This window comes from Schistosoma haematobium (genome assembly GCF_000699445.3).
Source record: "Schistosoma haematobium chromosome Unknown HiC_scaffold_318, whole genome shotgun sequence".
Taxonomy (NCBI): Eukaryota; Metazoa; Platyhelminthes; class Trematoda; order Strigeidida; family Schistosomatidae; genus Schistosoma; species Schistosoma haematobium.
Genome location: NW_026137081.1, coordinates 9473 through 31866, shown reverse-complemented (window position 1 = coordinate 31866; position 22394 = coordinate 9473). Strand labels below are relative to the sequence as shown.

The 22394-nt window shown below is 37.5% G+C and overlaps 1 protein-coding gene across 1 annotated transcript; it reads left to right on the top strand.

Annotated features, from left to right (window-relative positions):
• Nucleotides 1-12599: 12599 nt before the first annotated feature.
• Nucleotides 12600-19664, top strand: TMCO7_4 (transmembrane and coiled-coil domains-containing protein 7; the record flags this gene model as incomplete). The annotated part of the gene is made up of 7 exons (XM_051219089.1): nucleotides 12600-12633; nucleotides 15375-15499; nucleotides 16158-16221; nucleotides 17218-17276; nucleotides 18054-18231; nucleotides 19099-19227; nucleotides 19486-19664. The coding sequence occupies 7 exons, from the start codon at nucleotides 12600-12602 to the stop codon at nucleotides 19662-19664; spliced, it is 768 nt and encodes a 255-aa protein (XP_051064015.1).
• Nucleotides 19665-22394: the final 2730 nt, after the last annotated feature.

Genomic DNA, 22394 nt, shown 5'->3' with positions numbered 1-22394 from the left:
TGAATTTTTTCAGAGAAATCGATGTCAATGAATGGCGATTTGAATTCACTAGTTTCTTCTCGATCGATCAGTTTTCCTGACAGAGGTAATTGTTGATTTTTGACACTTTATTTGTTGTCAAATCGTTTGGTAGTGTGGGTTGTTGTTGTTGTTGTTGTTGTTAGTGTGGGACGTGATTCATGAGTATTGATGTTGTGTTGGGTATTGTGATAGTTATGTTGCTTTTGAGTATTTGTTTGGTCACATGGAGATATTTTGTGTGTTAGTGTGTGTGTGTTTGTTTGTTTGTTTGTTTGACGAGTTGATTTGTAGAGTGGTAGCTACGATGTTTTGTAGTTGTGATAAGTGTTTAGTGATGTGCGAAGACGAGTGTGTTGTTTTCCGACGAGAGAACAGCTAGATTGGGTAAGAATTTCCGTTATGATGTACATGATTGAATTGAGTGACCGGTCCGAGTTACGACAATTGTGACTTGGTAGTGTTAGATCGTTAAGCAGATAGATTCATGGTTGTATGTAATTGCATGGAATGGTGAGTGTAATTATGTTGATCGGGTTTAATTTGTGTGTTTTTATTGTGTGAGTTGTGGTGGTGAGTGAGTGAGTGAAGTAAGTAAGTAGGTGGTACGTGAAGTGAATGTGTGTGGCGACGTGGAGCACTGCTTTATTGGATGAGGTGAACCACTGTGGTTTTGGTGAAAGTATAATATTGTGTTTTGTTGAATATTTGTAGAGTATTAACTTGTGTGTTTTTAATTTCAGGTGGAACAGTGGAGCCTGTGGGTGCGGTTGTCCCGGTGAGTTTAGTTTTAGTGAAGCTTTCAGTATTCAATTTATATGGGAATAGTTGTGTGTTTCTGTTGTATTTCCGTTGATGGTAGTGGTGGTGGTAGTGGTGGTGGTGGTGGTGGTGGTGGTGGTGTATGAGGGAAGCTAGTGCGTTGTACATGTTGTTGGTGTGGCTATGATTATGATTACGAATAATATTGTTTCTGTTGTTGTTGTTTCTATTGTAGATGATGGTGGGTAGACGGCGTGGGAGAAGAGGCACGGTCAGAGGGAATGTGGGGAGTGGTGGTAAGTGTGATATTGAGTTTCTATGTGGTTGGTGGATGTGAGTAGTCAGTGTTTATGTGGTGGAGGGTTTAATAAGAAAGTCGATATTTGTTTTGTTTAGGATATTTGTCTATGTGATAATGTGGGTGTTGTGTTTCGCTTGTCATATTGGTGCTTGCGTTGATGATTATATTCAATGTTACTGTGAATGTGACAGTGGAGTGTTTGTTATCGATGTGATGATGAGCATTTAAGATTTTGTGTAATTGTTTTTGTATACTTTCAGAATCGTTTTCCCCATTGAGATTGAGCGAGTCTGTGTTAGCAGAGCCCATAGTTGAGAAAGGTAATTTTGAGATATTTTCGTAGATGTTCAGTTGAGTGTTATTTGTTAGGAACGACTTGTTTTATTGATATTGATTATGGGTTGTATTGTTTTAGGATCAGTGAACGGAGATGCGAGCACCGTTTCAGGGTGTTCTGTTTTGACAGTGGGTGAATCTAAAGCTGTGTGCGTGTTGACGGCGATGGATCCGAAATTGACGGAGGGTGATGAAGAAGGTGAGTGCATTGAAACATGTATGGAGTTTTATGTGGTTGTGCAGAAGTGTACATATTGGTTTTGATGAGTTTGGTGTGTTTGTGTTGGGAGTTGAAGTTGTATATTTATGTTTTGGATGCTATTTGTAGAAAATGCGCATCCGAAACTTTCCTTAGTAACCTTTCATTGTTTCGACGTGATAGTATCAGACTCAACTGATGTGTGTTTGTTAATCGGTGAATTTTTTCAGAGAAATCGATGTCAATGAATGGCGATTTGAATTCACTAGTTTCTTCTCGATCGATCAGTTTTCCTGACAGAGGTAATTGTTGATTTTTGACACTTTATTTGTTGTCAAATCGTTTGGTAGTGTGGGTTGTTGTTGTTGTTGTTGTTGTTAGTGTGGGACGTGATTCATGAGTATTGATGTTGTGTTGGGTATTGTGATAGTTATGTTGCTTTTGAGTATTTGTTTGGTCACATGGAGATATTTTGTGTGTTAGTGTGTGTGTGTTGTTTGTTTGTTTGTTTGACGAGTTGATTTGTAGAGTGGTAGCTACGATGTTTTGTAGTTGTGATAAGTGTTTAGTGATGTGCGAAGACGAGTGTGTTGTTTTCCGACGAGAGAACAGCTAGATTGGGTAAGAATTTCCGTTATGATGTACATGATTGAATTGAGTGACCGGTCCGAGTTACGACAATTGTGACTTGGTAGTGTTAGATCGTTAAGCAGATAGATTCATGGTTGTATGTAATTGCATGGAATGGTGAGTGTAATTATGTTGATCGGGTTTAATTTGTGTGTTTTTATTGTGTGAGTTGTGGTGGTGAGTGAGTGAGTAAGTAAGTAAGTAGGTGGTACGTGAAGTGAATGTGTGTGGCGACGTGGAGCACTGCTTTATTGGATGAGGTGAACCACTGTGGTTTTGGTGAAAGTATAATATTGTGTTTTGTTGAATATTTGTAGAGTATTAACTTGTGTGTTTTTAATTTCAGGTGGAACAGTGGAGCCTGTGGGTGCGGTTGTCCCGGTGAGTTTAGTTTTAGTGAAGCTTTCAGTATTCAATTTATATGGGAATAGTTGTGTGTTTCTGTTGTATTTCCGTTGATGGTAGTGGTGGTGGTAGTGGTGGTGGTGGTGGTGGTGGTGGTGGTGAGGGAAGCTAGTGCGTTGTACATGTTGTTGGTGTGGCTATGATTATGATTACGAATAATATTGTTTCTGTTGTTGTTGTTTCTATTGTAGATGATGGTGGGTAGACGGCGTGGGAGAAGAGGCACGGTCAGAGGGAATGTGGGGAGTGGTGGTAAGTGTGATATTGAGTTTCTATGTGGTTGGTGGATGTGAGTAGTCAGTGTTTATGTGGTGGAGGGTTTAATAAGAAAGTCGATATTTGTTTTGTTTAGGATATTTGTCTATGTGATAATGTGGGTGTTGTGTTTCGCTTGTCATATTGGTGCTTGCGTTGATGATTATATTCAATGTTACTGTGAATGTGACAGTGGAGTGTTTGTTATCGATGTGATGATGAGCATTTAAGATTTTGTGTAATTGTTTTTGTATACTTTCAGAATCGTTTTCCCCATTGAGATTGAGCGAGTCTGTGTTAGCAGAGCCCATAGTTGAGAAAGGTAATTTTGAGATATTTTCGTAGATGTTCAGTTGAGTGTTATTTGTTAGGAACGACTTGTTTTATTGATATTGATTATGGGTTGTATTGTTTTAGGATCAGTGAACGGAGATGCGAGCACCGTTTCAGGGTGTTCTGTTTTGACAGTGGGTGAATCTAAAGCTGTGTGCGTGTTGACGGCGATGGATCCGAAATTGACGGAGGGTGATGAAGAAGGTGAGTGCATTGAAACATGTATGGAGTTTTATGTGGTTGTGCAGAAGTGTACATATTGGTTTTGATGAGTTTGGTGTGTTTGTGTTGGGAGTTGAAGTTGTATATTTATGTTTTGGATGCTATTTGTAGAAAATGCGCATCCGAAACTTTCCTTAGTAACCTTTCATTGTTTCGACGTGATAGTATCAGACTCAACTGATGTGTGTTTGTTAATCGGTGAATTTTTTCAGAGAAATCGATGTCAATGAATGGCGATTTGAATTCACTAGTTTCTTCTCGATCGATCAGTTTTCCTGACAGAGGTAATTGTTGATTTTTGACACTTTATTTGTTGTCAAATCGTTTGGTAGTGTGGGTTGTTGTTGTTGTTGTTGTTGTTGTTAGTGTGGGACGTGATTCATGAGTATTGATGTTGTGTTGGGTATTGTGATAGTTATGTTGCTTTTGAGTATTTGTTTGGTCACATGGAGATATTTTGTGTGTTAGTGTGTGTGTGTTTGTTTGTTTGTTTGTTTGACGAGTTGATTTGTAGAGTGGTAGCTACGATGTTTTGTAGTTGTGATAAGTGTTTAGTGATGTGCGAAGACGAGTGTGTTGTTTTCCGACGAGAGAACAGCTAGATTGGGTAAGAATTTCCGTTATGATGTACATGATTGAATTGAGTGACCGGTCCGAGTTACGACAATTGTGACTTGGTAGTGTTAGATCGTTAAGCAGATAGATTCATGGTTGTATGTAATTGCATGGAATGGTGAGTGTAATTATGTTGATCGGGTTTAATTTGTGTGTTTTTATTGTGTGAGTTGTGGTGGTGAGTGAGTGAGTAAGTAAGTAAGTAGGTGGTACGTGAAGTGAATGTGTGTGGCGACGTGGAGCACTGCTTTATTGGATGAGGTGAACCACTGTGGTTTTGGTGAAAGTATAATATTGTGTTTTGTTGAATATTTGTAGAGTATTAACTTGTGTGTTTTTAATTTCAGGTGGAACAGTGGAGCCTGTGGGTGCGGTTGTCCCGGTGAGTTTAGTTTTAGTGAAGCTTTCAGTATTCAATTTATATGGGAATAGTTGTGTGTTTCTGTTGTATTTCCGTTGATGGTAGTGGTGGTGGTAGTGGTGGTGGTGGTGGTGGTATGAGGGAAGCTAGTGCGTTGTACATGTTGTTGGTGTGGCTATGATTATGATTACGAATAATATTGTTTCTGTTGTTGTTGTTTCTATTGTAGATGATGGTGGGTAGACGGCGTGGGAGAAGAGGCACGGTCAGAGGGAATGTGGGGAGTGGTGGTAAGTGTGATATTGAGTTTCTATGTGGTTGGTGGATGTGAGTAGTCAGTGTTTATGTGGTGGAGGGTTTAATAAGAAAGTCGATATTTGTTTTGTTTAGGATATTTGTCTATGTGATAATGTGGGTGTTGTGTTTCGCTTGTCATATTGGTGCTTGCGTTGATGATTATATTCAATGTTACTGTGAATGTGACAGTGGAGTGTTTGTTATCGATGTGATGATGAGCATTTAAGATTTTGTGTAATTGTTTTTGTATACTTTCAGAATCGTTTTCCCCATTGAGATTGAGCGAGTCTGTGTTAGCAGAGCCCATAGTTGAGAAAGGTAATTTTGAGATATTTTCGTAGATGTTCAGTTGAGTGTTATTTGTTAGGAACGACTTGTTTTATTGATATTGATTATGGGTTGTATTGTTTTAGGATCAGTGAACGGAGATGCGAGCACCGTTTCAGGGTGTTCTGTTTTGACAGTGGGTGAATCTAAAGCTGTGTGCGTGTTGACGGCGATGGATCCGAAATTGACGGAGGGTGATGAAGAAGGTGAGTGCATTGAAACATGTATGGAGTTTTATGTGGTTGTGCAGAAGTGTACATATTGGTTTTGATGAGTTTGGTGTGTTTGTGTTGGGAGTTGAAGTTGTATATTTATGTTTTGGATGCTATTTGTAGAAAATGCGCATCCGAAACTTTCCTTAGTAACCTTTCATTGTTTCGACGTGATAGTATCAGACTCAACTGATGTGTGTTTGTTAATCGGTGAATTTTTTCAGAGAAATCGATGTCAATGAATGGCGATTTGAATTCACTAGTTTCTTCTCGATCGATCAGTTTTCCTGACAGAGGTAATTGTTGATTTTTGACACTTTATTTGTTGTCAAATCGTTTGGTAGTGTGGGTTGTTGTTGTTGTTGTTGTTGTTAGTGTGGGACGTGATTCATGAGTATTGATGTTGTGTTGGGTATTGTGATAGTTATGTTGCTTTTGAGTATTTGTTTGGTCACATGGAGATATTTTGTGTGTTAGTGTGTGTGTGTTTGTTTGTTTGTTTGTTTGACGAGTTGATTTGTAGAGTGGTAGCTACGATGTTTTGTAGTTGTGATAAGTGTTTAGTGATGTGCGAAGACGAGTGTGTTGTTTTCCGACGAGAGAACAGCTAGATTGGGTAAGAATTTCCGTTATGATGTACATGATTGAATTGAGTGACCGGTCCGAGTTACGACAATTGTGACTTGGTAGTGTTAGATCGTTAAGCAGATAGATTCATGGTTGTATGTAATTGCATGGAATGGTGAGTGTAATTATGTTGATCGGGTTTAATTTGTGTGTTTTTATTGTGTGAGTTGTGGTGGTGAGTGAGTGAGTGAGTGAGTAGTAAGTAAGTAAGGTGGTACGTGAAGTGAATGTGTGTGGCGACGTGGAGCACTGCTTTATTGGATGAGGTGAACCACTGTGGTTTTGGTGAAAGTATAATATTGTGTTTTGTTGAATATTTGTAGAGTATTAACTTGTGTGTTTTTAATTTCAGGTGGAACAGTGGAGCCTGTGGGTGCGGTTGTCCCGGTGAGTTTGGTTTTAGTGAAGCTTTCAGTATTCAATTTATATGGGAATAGTTGTGTGTTTCTGTTGTATTTCCGTTGATGGTAGTGGTGGTGGTAGTGGTGGTGGTGGTGGTGGTGGTGGTGGTGGTGTATGAGGAAGCTAGTGCGTTGTACATGTTGTTGGTGTGGCTATGATTATGATTACGAATAATATTGTTTCTGTTGTTGTTGTTTCTATTGTAGATGATGGTGGGTAGACGGCGTGGGAGAAGAGGCACGGTCAGAGGGAATGTGGGGAGTGGTGGTAAGTGTGATATTGAGTTTCTATGTGGTTGGTGGATGTGAGTAGTCAGTGTTTATGTGGTGGAGGGTTTAATAAGAAAGTCGATATTTGTTTTGTTTAGGATATTTGTCTATGTGATAATGTGGGTGTTGTGTTTCGCTTGTCATATTGGTGCTTGCGTTGATGATTATATTCAATGTTACTGTGAATGTGACAGTGGAGTGTTTGTTATCGATGTGATGATGAGCATTTAAGATTTTGTGTAATTGTTTTTGTATACTTTCAGAATCGTTTTCCCCATTGAGATTGAGCGAGTCTGTGTTAGCAGAGCCCATAGTTGAGAAAGGTAATTTTGAGATATTTTCGTAGATGTTCAGTTGAGTGTTATTTGTTAGGAACGACTTGTTTTATTGATATTGATTATGGGTTGTATTGTTTTAGGATCAGTGAACGGAGATGCGAGCACCGTTTCAGGGTGTTCTGTTTTGACAGTGGGTGAATCTAAAGCTGTGTGCGTGTTGACGGCGATGGATCCGAAATTGACGGAGGGTGATGAAGAAGGTGAGTGCATTGAAACATGTATGGAGTTTTATGTGGTTGTGCAGAAGTGTACATATTGGTTTTGATGAGTTTGGTGTGTTTGTGTTGGGAGTTGAAGTTGTATATTTATGTTTTGGATGCTATTTGTAGAAAATGCGCATCCGAAACTTTCCTTAGTAACCTTTCATTGTTTCGACGTGATAGTATCAGACTCAACTGATGTGTGTTTGTTAATCGGTGAATTTTTTCAGAGAAATCGATGTCAATGAATGGCGATTTGAATTCACTAGTTTCTTCTCGATCGATCAGTTTTCCTGACAGAGGTAATTGTTGATTTTTGACACTTTATTTGTTGTCAAATCGTTTGGTAGTGTGGGTTGTTGTTGTTGTTGTTGTTAGTGTGGGACGTGATTCATGAGTATTGATGTTGTGTTGGGTATTGTGATAGTTATGTTGCTTTTGAGTATTTGTTTGGTCACATGGAGATATTTTGTGTGTTAGTGTGTGTGTGTTTGTTTGTTTGTTTGTTTGACGAGTTGATTTGTAGAGTGGTAGCTACGATGTTTTGTAGTTGTGATAAGTGTTTAGTGATGTGCGAAGACGAGTGTGTTGTTTTCCGACGAGAGAACAGCTAGATTGGGTAAGAATTTCCGTTATGATGTACATGATTGAATTGAGTGACCGGTCCGAGTTACGACAATTGTGACTTGGTAGTGTTAGATCGTTAAGCAGATAGATTCATGGTTGTATGTAATTGCATGGAATGGTGAGTGTAATTATGTTGATCGGGTTTAATTTGTGTGTTTTTATTGTGTGAGTTGTGGTGGTGAGTGAGTGAGTGAGTGAGTGAGTAGTAAGTAAGTAGGTGGTACGTGAAGTGAATGTGTGTGGCGACGTGGAGCACTGCTTTATTGGATGAGGTGAACCACTGTGGTTTTGGTGAAAGTATAATATTGTGTTTTGTTGAATATTTGTAGAGTATTAACTTGTGTGTTTTTAATTTCAGGTGGAACAGTGGAGCCTGTGGGTGCGGTTGTCCCGGTGAGTTTGGTTTTAGTGAAGCTTTCAGTATTCAATTTATATGGGAATAGTTGTGTGTTTCTGTTGTATTTCCGTTGATGGTAGTGGTGGTGGTAGTGGTGGTGGTGGTGGTGGTGGTGGTGGTGTATGAGGGAAGCTAGTGCGTTGTACATGTTGTTGGTGTGGCTATGATTATGATTACGAATAATATTGTTTCTGTTGTTGTTGTTTCTATTGTAGATGATGGTGGGTAGACGGCGTGGGAGAAGAGGCACGGTCAGAGGGAATGTGGGGAGTGGTGGTAAGTGTGATATTGAGTTTCTATGTGGTTGGTGGATGTGAGTAGTCAGTGTTTATGTGGTGGAGGGTTGAATAAGAAAGTCGATATTTGTTTTGTTTAGGATATTTGTCTATGTGATAATGTGGGTGTTGTGTTTCGCTTGTCATATTGGTGCTTGCGTTGATGATTATATTCAATGTTACTGTGAATGTGACAGTGGAGTGTTTGTTATCGATGTGATGATGAGCATTTAAGATTTTGTGTAATTGTTTTTGTATACTTTCAGAATCGTTTTCCCCATTGAGATTGAGCGAGTCTGTGTTAGCAGAGCCCATAGTTGAGAAAGGTAATTTTGAGATATTTTCGTAGATGTTCAGTTGAGTGTTATTTGTTAGGAACGACTTGTTTTATTGATATTGATTATGGGTTGTATTGTTTTAGGATCAGTGAACGGAGATGCGAGCACCGTTTCAGGGTGTTCTGTTTTGACAGTGGGTGAATCTAAAGCTGTGTGCGTGTTGACGGCGATGGATCCGAAATTGACGGAGGGTGATGAAGAAGGTGAGTGCATTGAAACATGTATGGAGTTTTATGTGGTTGTGCAGAAGTGTACATATTGGTTTTGATGAGTTTGGTGTGTTTGTGTTGGGAGTTGAAGTTGTATATTTATGTTTTGGATGCTATTTGTAGAAAATGCGCATCCGAAACTTTCCTTAGTAACCTTTCATTGTTTCGACGTGATAGTATCAGACTCAACTGATGTGTGTTTGTTAATCGGTGAATTTTTTCAGAGAAATCGATGTCAATGAATGGCGATTTGAATTCACTAGTTTCTTCTCGATCGATCAGTTTTCCTGACAGAGGTAATTGTTGATTTTTGACACTTTATTTGTTGTCAAATCGTTTGGTAGTTGTGGGTGTGGGACGTGATTCATGAGTATTGATGTTGTGTTGGGTATTGTGATAGTTATGTTGCTTTTGAGTATTTGTTTGGTCACATGGAGATATTTTGTGTGTTAGTGTGTGTGTGTGTTGTGTTTGTTTGTTTGTTTGTTTGACGAGTTGATTTGTAGAGTGGTAGCTACGATGTTTTGTAGTTGTGATAAGTGTTTAGTGATGTGCGAAGACGAGTGTGTTGTTTTCCGACGAGAGAACAGCTAGATTGGGTAAGAATTTCCGTTATGATGTACATGATTGAATTGAGTGACCGGTCCGAGTTACGACAATTGTGACTTGGTAGTGTTAGATCGTTAAGCAGATAGATTCATGGTTGTATGTAATTGCATGGAATGGTGAGTGTAATTATGTTGATCGGGTTTAATTTGTGTGTTTTTATTGTGTGAGTTGTGGTGGTGAGTGAGTGAGTGAGTAAGTAAGTAAGTAAGTAAGTGGTACGTGAAGTGAATGTGTGTGGCGACGTGGAGCACTGCTTTATTGGATGAGGTGAACCACTGTGGTTTTGGTGAAAGTATAATATTGTGTTTTGTTGAATATTTGTAGAGTATTAACTTGTGTGTTTTTAATTTCAGGTGGAACAGTGGAGCCTGTGGGTGCGGTTGTCCCGGTGAGTTTGGTTTTAGTGAAGCTTTCAGTATTCAATTTATATGGGAATAGTTGTGTGTTTCTGTTGTATTTCCGTTGATGGTAGTGGTGGTGGTAGTGGTGGTGGTGGTGGTGGTGGTGGTGGTGGTGGTGTATGAGGGAAGCTAGTGCGTTGTACATGTTGTTGGTGTGGCTATGATTATGATTACGAATAATATTGTTTCTGTTGTTGTTGTTTCTATTGTAGATGATGGTGGGTAGACGGCGTGGGAGAAGAGGCACGGTCAGAGGGAATGTGGGGAGTGGTGGTAAGTGTGATATTGAGTTTCTATGTGGTTGGTGGATGTGAGTAGTCAGTGTTTATGTGGTGGAGGGTTGAATAAGAAAGTCGATATTTGTTTTGTTTAGGATATTTGTCTATGTGATAATGTGGGTGTTGTGTTTCGCTTGTCATATTGGTGCTTGCGTTGATGATTATATTCAATGTTACTGTGAATGTGACAGTGGAGTGTTTGTTATCGATGTGATGATGAGCATTTAAGATTTTGTGTAATTGTTTTTGTATACTTTCAGAATCGTTTTCCCCATTGAGATTGAGCGAGTCTGTGTTAGCAGAGCCCATAGTTGAGAAAGGTAATTTTGAGATATTTTCGTAGATGTTCAGTTGAGTGTTATTTGTTAGGAACGACTTGTTTTATTGATATTGATTATGGGTTGTATTGTTTTAGGATCAGTGAACGGAGATGCGAGCACCGTTTCAGGGTGTTCTGTTTTGACAGTGGGTGAATCTAAAGCTGTGTGCGTGTTGACGGCGATGGATCCGAAATTGACGGAGGGTGATGAAGAAGGTGAGTGCATTGAAACATGTATGGAGTTTTATGTGGTTGTGCAGAAGTGTACATATTGGTTTTGATGAGTTTGGTGTGTTTGTGTTGGGAGTTGAAGTTGTATATTTATGTTTTGGATGCTATTTGTAGAAAATGCGCATCCGAAACTTTCCTTAGTAACCTTTCATTGTTTCGACGTGATAGTATCAGACTCAACTGATGTGTGTTTGTTAATCGGTGAATTTTTTCAGAGAAATCGATGTCAATGAATGGCGATTTGAATTCACTAGTTTCTTCTCGATCGATCAGTTTTCCTGACAGAGGTAATTGTTGATTTTTGACACTTTATTTGTTGTCAAATCGTTTGGTAGTGTGGGTTGTTGTTGTTGTTGTTGTTGTTGTTAGTGTGGGACGTGATTCATGAGTATTGATGTTGTGTTGGGTATTGTGATAGTTATGTTGCTTTTGAGTATTTGTTTGGTCACATGGAGATATTTTGTGTGTTAGTGTGTGTGTGTTTGTTTGTTTGTTTGTTTGACGAGTTGATTTGTAGAGTGGTAGCTACGATGTTTTGTAGTTGTGATAAGTGTTTAGTGATGTGCGAAGACGAGTGTGTTGTTTTCCGACGAGAGAACAGCTAGATTGGGTAAGAATTTCCGTTATGATGTACATGATTGAATTGAGTGACCGGTCCGAGTTACGACAATTGTGACTTGGTAGTGTTAGATCGTTAAGCAGATAGATTCATGGTTGTATGTAATTGCATGGAATGGTGAGTGTAATTATGTTGATCGGGTTTAATTTGTGTGTTTTTATTGTGTGAGTTGTGGTGGTGAGTGAGTGAGTGAGTGAGTGAGTAAGTAAGTAAGTAAGTAAGTGGTACGTGAAGTGAATGTGTGTGGCGACGTGGAGCACTGCTTTATTGGATGAGGTGAACCACTGTGGTTTTGGTGAAAGTATAATATTGTGTTTTGTTGAATATTTGTAGAGTATTAACTTGTGTGTTTTTAATTTCAGGTGGAACAGTGGAGCCTGTGGGTGCGGTTGTCCCGGTGAGTTTGGTTTTAGTGAAGCTTTCAGTATTCAATTTATATGGGAATAGTTGTGTGTTTCTGTTGTATTTCCGTTGATGGTAGTGGTGGTGGTAGTGGTGGTGGTGGTGGTGGTGGTGGTGGTGGTGGTATGAGGGAAGCTAGTGCGTTGTACATGTTGTTGGTGTGGCTATGATTATGATTACGAATAATATTGTTTCTGTTGTTGTTGTTTCTATTGTAGATGATGGTGGGTAGACGGCGTGGGAGAAGAGGCACGGTCAGAGGGAATGTGGGGAGTGGTGGTAAGTGTGATATTGAGTTTCTATGTGGTTGGTGGATGTGAGTAGTCAGTGTTTATGTGGTGGAGGGTTTAATAAGAAAGTCGATATTTGTTTTGTTTAGGATATTTGTCTATGTGATAATGTGGGTGTTGTGTTTCGCTTGTCATATTGGTGCTTGCGTTGATGATTATATTCAATGTTACTGTGAATGTGACAGTGGAGTGTTTGTTATCGATGTGATGATGAGCATTTAAGATTTTGTGTAATTGTTTTTGTATACTTTCAGAATCGTTTTCCCCATTGAGATTGAGCGAGTCTGTGTTAGCAGAGCCCATAGTTGAGAAAGGTAATTTTGAGATATTTTCGTAGATGTTCAGTTGAGTGTTATTTGTTAGGAACGACTTGTTTTATTGATATTGATTATGGGTTGTATTGTTTTAGGATCAGTGAACGGAGATGCGAGCACCGTTTCAGGGTGTTCTGTTTTGACAGTGGGTGAATCTAAAGCTGTGTGCGTGTTGACGGCGATGGATCCGAAATTGACGGAGGGTGATGAAGAAGGTGAGTGCATTGAAACATGTATGGAGTTTTATGTGGTTGTGCAGAAGTGTACATATTGGTTTTGATGAGTTTGGTGTGTTTGTGTTGGGAGTTGAAGTTGTATATTTATGTTTTGGATGCTATTTGTAGAAAATGCGCATCCGAAACTTTCCTTAGTAACCTTTCATTGTTTCGACGTGATAGTATCAGACTCAACTGATGTGTGTTTGTTAATCGGTGAATTTTTTCAGAGAAATCGATGTCAATGAATGGCGATTTGAATTCACTAGTTTCTTCTCGATCGATCAGTTCTCCTGACAGAGGTAATTGTTGATTTTTGACATTTTATTTGTTGTCAAATCGTTTGGTAGTGTGGGTTGTTGTTGTTGTTGTTGTTAGTGTGGGACGTGATTCATGAGTATTGATGTTGTGTTGGGTATTGTGATAGTTATGTTGCTTTTGAGTATTTGTTTGGTCACATGGAGATATTTTGTGTGTTAGTGTGTGTGTGTTTGTTTGTTTGTTTGTTTGACGAGTTGATTTGTAGAGTGGTAGCTACGATGTTTTGTAGTTGTGATAAGTGTTTAGTGATGTGCGAAGACGAGTGTGTTGTTTTCCGACGAGAGAACAGCTAGATTGGGTAAGAATTTCCGTTATGATGTACATGATTGAATTGAGTGACCGGTCCGAGTTACGACAATTGTGACTTGGTAGTGTTAGATCGTTAAGCAGATAGATTCATGGTTGTATGTAATTGCATGGAATGGTGAGTGTAATTATGTTGATCGGGTTTAATTTGTGTGTTTTTATTGTGTGAGTTGTGGTGGTGAGTGAGTGAGTGAGTGAGTGAGTGAGTAAGTAAGTAAGTAAGTAAGTGGTACGTGAAGTGAATGTGTGTGGCGACGTGGAGCACTGCTTTATTGGATGAGGTGAACCACTGTGGTTTTGGTGAAAGTATAATATTGTGTTTTGTTGAATATTTGTAGAGTATTAACTTGTGTGTTTTTAATTTCAGGTGGAACAGTGGAGCCTGTGGGTGCGGTTGTCCCGGTGAGTTTGGTTTTAGTGAAGCTTTCAGTATTCAATTTATATGGGAATAGTTGTGTGTTTCTGTTGTATTTCCGTTGATGGTAGTGGTGGTGGTAGTGGTGGTGGTGGTGGTGGTGGTGGTGGTGTATGAGGGAAGCTAGTGCGTTGTACATGTTGTTGGTGTGGCTATGATTATGATTACGAATAATATTGTTTCTGTTGTTGTTGTTTCTATTGTAGATGATGGTGGGTAGACGGCGTGGGAGAAGAGGCACGGTCAGAGGGAATGTGGGGAGTGGTGGTAAGTGTGATATTGAGTTTCTATGTGGTTGGTGGATGTGAGTAGTCAGTGTTTATGTGGTGGAGGGTTTAATAAGAAAGTCGATATTTGTTTTGTTTAGGATATTTGTCTATGTGATAATGTGGGTGTTGTGTTTCGCTTGTCATATTGGTGCTTGCGTTGATGATTATATTCAATGTTACTGTGAATGTGACAGTGGAGTGTTTGTTATCGATGTGATGATGAGCATTTAAGATTTTGTGTAATTGTTTTTGTATACTTTCAGAATCGTTTTCCCCATTGAGATTGAGCGAGTCTGTGTTAGCAGAGCCCATAGTTGAGAAAGGTAATTTTGAGATATTTTCGTAGATGTTCAGTTGAGTGTTATTTGTTAGGAACGACTTGTTTTATTGATATTGATTATGGGTTGTATTGTTTTAGGATCAGTGAACGGAGATGCGAGCACCGTTTCAGGGTGTTCTGTTTTGACAGTGGGTGAATCTAAAGCTGTGTGCGTGTTGACGGCGATGGATCCGAAATTGATTGATTGTGGTGTGTTTGAGTATATTAAAATTTGTTTAAAATCTTTTGCGTGTTTTGATGGTTGTGTTGCTGTTTTTGTTGTGATTCTCTCGATTTTTTAGTGCATGTTTCTGATGTTAGATTTTCTGCGTTTCTGTTTTGTGTTTTTTTGTTTCTATGGATGATGTTTCTTTCTTTGCTTTTTCTGTACTTCTTGGTTTGTTTCTGTTTACATATTTTTGTATGTTGTTTGTTCCCTGGTATTCTTCTGATTTTTTGTGGTAGGCTCATCGTTATTTCTGTTGTCGTATGATTGTTAGTGTCTCTTCTTTTCTTCTTTTTTGTTTTTTATATGATGTTCATCGCTTACTAACTGTTAAATTGAATACTATGCATTCAGTTTATTTTTTATGGTTCTCATCCGCTGCTTAAATCCCAAAATATTAAAAATCTTTATTATTGCAAATTGTACATAGTAATAACTGTTAAATTTGGTATATATTATTATGGTGAGGTAGTGAGACTGATGACATGTAACGGGTGTTGCAAAGTGGAAACTAGAAATCTTTACTGATTTTATTCCCTTTCTCTATTCAGTTACTTTACCATACAATTAATTCATTATTTTATCTCTATGGTGTCTTGTTACTATATCTGATGATCCAGAATCTCTCATATATATTAGATTAATTTGCACCACTCATTATATGTCATCAGTCTCACTACCTCACCATGATAATATATATCCAATTTTACAGTTATTACTATGTAAACTTTGCAATAATAGTGATTTTTAATATTTTAGGTTTTAACCAGCGGATGAGAACACTTTGAAATGAATTCATCCTGTTTATGCTCTATCAGTTTTATGGTTTTGTTTTTGGTCGATTGTTATGTATGAAATTATGTTTATTATTGACTTTTACTTCAGGTCCATCGTTTTCTGAAAATAAGACGGTAAATTTTAATCTTCCTTCTCTTCCTATAAATGTTACTGCTTTATCCAGTACCTTTCCACAATCTATATCGGCTGTACAACAACTGTGCTCTGTAAAGGTGAATTATTATTGTTTTTTATTTAAAAAAGTTAAGTTTTTACTTAATTTGTTCACTTGACATTTTACTTTGGGTCACTTTCTACATAAGACTGCTGATAGTACTTGCCAGTTGTTACAAACGAAGTAGGTGAATTGTTAAAAAGTCAAACAACTTAACCACTAAACCTGCCGTTTCATCCTAATAGCAAGTGCAGAAATTTGTTCTTGTTCAATAAACGAAATTATGGGTTGTGATGATGTGTAGTTATTCTGCTTATTGACAAACTGTTGAAATAAACGTATTCGAGCACTTTTTCCCATCATCATTCTACTGAAATAATTGAAATGTATGTATATCATATCATTAATTATTCGAATATGTAAAATTACTAGGATGTTAGTCATATTTCTTTGTAGTTTTTACATTTTAGTGGAAGCGCTCATTTTTACCATTATATGTATGCTTTTCTATAGTAGTTTGTTCAGTATTTAGTTATCGTCAGTAGCATTAGACTGCTGCCTCTTATCCATTTAGAATTGAAGTGGATTATACATGTCTGATTTTACGAATTAGCTATATCATATAACAGAAAACGTGTCCCCTTTTTCTTAAATAATTTTTTTTACTGTTTATAAAAATAATCATTTCAAATATTGGAAAAAATGTTACTTTATAGGGTACTACGAGTAAAAAGCGTCGTCTTCTTGGGGAACAAGATAGGATTTCTGCCTTAATGTCATGTAAGTTGACTTTTCTCGTTACTTCTTCGGTGAAATCCATTGACTTTCTCTTATTGCTGTGTACTTTTCATGTTTTTCTTTCAATCATTGTTAGTTTATAAAATTTTTTTTCCTATTTTTCCACATCAAATAAACTTTCTATGATATGTTAGTGGTTATATTCATACTATGTTCATATTATGTAACTGTTTCTTTTATCAAAGGGTACTGTTATTATTCTGATTTTTGTTCTTATAATTAGTGTAATTTATTCTCACTTTACACTTATTAAAGAAACGATACTTAGAAAAACTTTTAATAATGTAACTTATCTGTTTGGTAAACTAACTGATAAATAGTTTTGTTGAGATAATGGAATATTTTGTCAACATGTTTGTGGTATTAAGATAGTGTATTCCGTTGCAAGTTTACATCATTATTCAATAATACTGGTTGAAAAATCCTTATTATTTATTGAATCGCGTATAAATGAAAATCTGAAATTGAGTAACTAATACTTCATCGATCAAAAGCCTGAAGTGTTAATGTTTTATTTAAGCCTTTCATGTTGATTCTGAGGTTGATTTCATTTCGTGACATAAATTTATCTTCAAACATAATTAGATACGATTTTCATAAATAATATGTTTACCAATTATTACTCAAATAGCTCAAGAATGATATAGGATAATATTTCATGAGAATATATGAGACGGTGGTATAGTGGTAAGGGGTTCAACTATCCAGGTTTATATCTCACTTCTACTTCAATTTGAAATGCCTTCAAAAAAACAGTGTTTCTCAAAACCGAAAATGTAGTCTTGTATTCGGTAAAATATATTACAGATTATTGTATGCTGCCATTGTCATACAATCAATCAATGGTCTCTCAATTTTGATCAGTATACTTTCATTGATGTTATATTAAAGATATACTGATAAGTACTTTCCTCATTATTATTATCATTGCTACTGTTATTATTATTCTCACTATTAATTATTTTACTTTTTGTTAAGTAAATGAATTCGAGGACGATTATAAATCAGAAGCTCATCGAATTTCAAGTAAAACTCGAGTTAGTAATATTCTTAATTTGTTATCGTTTTTTATTAGTTACCCTGTGATACTTGTTATTTTTTATTGTTTAGAATCTTGATACAGTAGGCAATGATTTAACGAAGAGATTTGTGTGAAATAACTTTTCATGAATTCATTCTCAAAGTTGTAAAAATACTTATTTTTAACCAAAGACTAAGACAAAATTCTGATTAAAATATCTAACAAAACTGATAGTTAGAAAAGTTAGTTACATGAGATGATAAGATAAATTGAACATGAAAATTTGATTAAAGCGCAATCTAGACAAAAAGAGTCAATTGAATTAAAGTAGAAAAAGAAAAGAGAATTGATCAATGTAAAATAAAAGTGGTTTTAAGTAATTAATAATCTGGTGTATAACAGAAGGAAAACATCCACGACCCTCCTCCGGGAATCGAGCTTTGGACCTTCAGGTCTCTTTGACCATCATCCATTTATTTACTCGTCAATACGCGATATTGACAGCTATCTTTCTTCGTTGGGGTCGTGTTATGGGCTCTGATAAGGAGTCTTGTACTAAATTAACACATCCGTCTAGTGCTTCCTAGTTTTTAGTGGTTTCCCAGCTAATACCGATTTTGTCTAGAATAGAAGTAAACGTTTTAGCCTTGGTATTTGTAGAAACGCATATGATTTTCTACTTATGGACGTTACTACTCCACGAAGAATGACATAGTTTATGCTGCTAGCAATAAAACAAGCTGTCCGTCATTTAATATTTTTGATTATTAAAATATTGATTAATACTTTCCAGCTAAGTCAACTGACATATTCTCGTGCTTCAAGTGATAGTAAATTGTATCCGGAGACTGTGGATTCTGTTTTACCCTTAATCAAACCAGTTAGCATAGTCATCACAGATTGTTTCCTTGAATCAGAAGAAGATGATATTGTTGATTCCGGGCAATTAGTGAAGAAGCGTCGAAAAAATAGTAAGTGATTAAAAATTAGTAAAAAGTCACATTTTTAAATATTTCAGAAATCCTTAAAAGTATCATGTCATTAAATCTCGAAAATTTCCAATGGTTGCTATGAAAGTCTTCTAAACTCAAGAGTCAAAGTTCAAAAAATGCAGAACTTAATAAATATTTTTGAAAGATTTAAAAGAAGTAAAATACTGATTTTAAGGTAAGCACACAAACACTAATAATACAACACTCAGACGTACGTTAAATATTTACTGTAAGCAGCGTGCTACGTTAATTAAAAGGCAGAGAAAATCCTTCAGACAAGGAACTACTATCATCAATCATTGTAGAACAAAAACGGAGTAGTTCCGTTTCCTTTACATAGTTTCGTACAGTAAGAAATTGAACAGACAAAAAGTCGAAAGACGTTGACGATACATAGCTGCTACAATTAAATGAAAAAATTCGAACAGCATTCCGTAACCACAAAGTAACATTTTAGCAAAGTTTACCGTACATTCGAGACGACGTAAAATCTCCCCAGTAAAGTAGTCACCCAATACAAATAAATAAACTAACAACCAACATGGAATGCCAGTATTTATAAAAAACATCCATGAACCGACGTTTCGATATCAACAAACAACAAAAAAACACTTCGCAACGTTAGATAATTTTGACATCTCCATCAGAACTGAGGTTACTAATTTCACACTGACCGTTCTCCAAACCGACCTGCATGTTATGATAATACCTAAACGAACAAGTATTACAGCCCATATAAATCGATTAAGTGACCACGATATGCAAGCCTAACCACCATATCCATTTAGCAGTTACTGTTGTGATGTCCTTATTTTTGCTAACTGTGTTTTATTGTTAACTTTGTAGATGTTGTTTTAGATGAAGAGAAGAATGTTTCGAGAGATAATAGCGAGATGTTGAAGCTACCAGTGTCCTCTCTACAGGCATTGTCACCGATCCCTTACCGTTGTGAAGATGATGTTGCGATTCCAGACGGTATGTGTTTTTTTTTCAGTCGTTGTGCTTGTTTGTTTATCGATGTCCGACGTGTGTTTGTGTGTTACAGAGTGTGATTCATTTCAGGTTGAAAATGGAGGTTATCATGTGAGCACAAAGGTGTGTGTATGTATGCATGTGCATATATATGTATATATGGATGAACAAAGAAATGTATATGTATATGCGTCTTTCAGTGATATTATCACCATGTATCGTGTTGTTTATGCTTACTGTGTTTGATTGTTGGTTTTGTAGTTGTTGCTTCAGATGGAGCAAAACATGCTTCGAGTGATGGTATGGTGATATTGAAGCTACCAGTGTCCTCTCTACAGGCATTGTCACCGATCCCTTACCGTTATGAAGATGATGTTGCGATTCCAGACGGTATGTGTTTTTTTTTCAGTCGTTGTGGTTGTTTGTTTATTGATGTTTGACGTGCGTTTGCGTTTTTTGCAGTATATGATTTTGGGTATTTGGTGTTAGATACTAATATTTTTTTCTACAAATTGTTGAGTTGTAGATTTAGTAACATTTTTTGTATTTGTAAAGGCGATTGAGTATTGAAAGTGTTAATTCATCAATGATTTTTGAGGGAAGGTAGTGAGTGAATGTGTCTGGGGTATTGCGAACCATTCTCAGGCTTGTTATCCATAGTCTCTTGCAATTGGTTACGATAATTACGCGACCACACATAGGTATTCTACAGTGATTAATATGAATCAGTCTAATTATCAATGGCTTCATGGGCTAGTGACATGGCTTCTCTTGGCCCCACCTAGCTTTGTCCTGGTCTACTTGTACACTGGACAATACCGCTCGTTGATTTAGGCGGTGATTGGACATAGGCGAGACATATACGAACCACCTCAGCCGATGAATATTCACTTCCTGATCAATCGATTTGGCAATCTGTACTTAGTATCCTATGCGTAACTTCAGCATTGCTCACTCGGCAGACAAAAATGTATGATCTGTGTATCGATTCACCTATGATCGAATAATAGTGACCTGAGAACATTCTCTGTTCTTATTGGCTATGTTTGACACCCATAAAGTAGAACCAAGCGAATTGTTGATTAGTAAACTCGTCCTTTGATTGACAGACTAATATCTCACCCACTTCATGAGGGACACAAAAGCCGACCGAACTTTTTGATTCCGTGTCGTGGTTTCATCAAATACCTATTCATCAGGACTGATGAGACGTCCAAGATAAATTATAAGTGATCGACATGCTCAGCTACTTCACTCCCTATCATTAATGCAGAGGTTGACGCAGCCCAGTTTTGAATTAACAATTTTGATTTATAGGGAGAGAATCGCGTCTTAAACATGCTCGCATTATTGCTTAAGGCAACAGTGGTCTCAATATCTTTTCAGCGTCTTTACCAAACAGCACGATATCACTTGGGTATTCTAAATCAATAAGCGGATCTTCTGGTAGAAGACCGACCTCTGAAAAGTCAGACTATGAGAGTATCATTTATAAAAGGATATCGATGACGAAGTTAAATAAGAGTGGAGAAACTGCACAATCCTGAGGAACACTACTTGAGGTTGACAGTTCTCGATAAACTTTAACTTGACCAATAGTGTTGAAGTGAAGAACCTCTACAAATTTGATGTACTTGTTTGGTATGCCTTTTAATGACAAACACTACCACAGAACCTCACATTCGACAGGGTCGAAAACTGCCTTAAAGTCTAAGGTTAAGAAATACACTGTAGTCGGATGTCGGGAAGTATGTTTATGTTCCAGGACTTGACAAAGGGTGGATATTTGGTTGTTACGTTCACGTCTAGGTTTGAACCGAGTCTGACTGTCCCGATTTCTCTCTTCACGAGCCCTGGTTATTGGGGAAAATATATTAGGTGTTATATTATTCAAACAGATTCCTTTGTGGTCACGACTAGGGAGATTTCTGTGCTTTCTTATAAACTGGGACAATCAACGATCGAGACCAGTTAGATGGGATTATGTCTAATTCCCATATTCTAATTATGATCTCAGTCGATCTGACTGGCAAACTAGACTACTATCTTTAGAGATCTCCAGAGCTAACCCATTTGAACCTGCTGCTCTGTGTCACTTTAGATTAGTTATAGATTTTTCAACCTCACTAAGAGTTTGAGGGCTGATGTCGATTTTCCTTTCAGGCTGTTTAGCGATAGTGGGTAACTGAAGGGTAGCAGGAGGTCAGTTGAACTGTTGCCTAAAATATTCGGCATATCGGTCTAATCTCATGGGTTGAGAGTGAATAATAGTCTTGAGATAGTCTCACTAACAGCCGGATTATTAAAAGCTGTTCGCTTGATAAGTCTGAATAGTTGTCTACTGTTAACTACTACTGCTGCCTTTTCCATCACTTTTGCTTTCTCTGCCCACCGCTGCTCACGATCATTGCTTAGGCTTTTGATCCGTCTACATGTAAGCTGCTCTCACTCCTCATCGTGTTTGGAGTTAGACGGATGAGTTTCTGGGCATCTATCAGTTCAGTGGACTCTACAGAAATCCATTGACGTTTCTCAACGCTTTAGTTTAATTTACTGGTAGATATTACTGCTGTTTATAAATTTGTTTAAATATCATACGAAGCTACCTTGGAGTGGATATCACTTTCATGGTTAGTTAACTGATTTTCTATTTGCTGCTGAAATGTACGCTTGACTGTTTCACCATTAAGTCGAACTCTAAGAGGTCTTCTTGCTATGACCTTTTTGTTTTCAGTAAGATACAGACAAACATGTGTTCTCACTAGGATATGATCAAAGTCTAGACATGTGCTCTATAATGAGCGGCTGTCTATTATCGAGCCTCTCCAATAATGACTGGTGGCACTGTGATCCATTTGAATCCGTTGTTCATTCGGTTGTGGGTGTCGCAGTGTCAGACAATGTCTTCCCTTATGATTGGAGTTGATGTTTGCTAGAAATGAACGGTTATGTGAGCATAGTTGGAGCAGCCTGTTGGCCATGAAGACGTGGGAGTGTGGTGACGGAGGCTAAGGGACAATAGTTTGAGGTCGGTAAAACATGACCCTTTTATGAGAGGTTTATGATCTCCTAGCTCCCTACTTCCAAAGGCCTTGGCACTGAAGACGTAAATCCGTGGTGTAAGTTGTAAAATCATTTCGGAGTCGATATTTCCTAATTTCTTCTCTTCG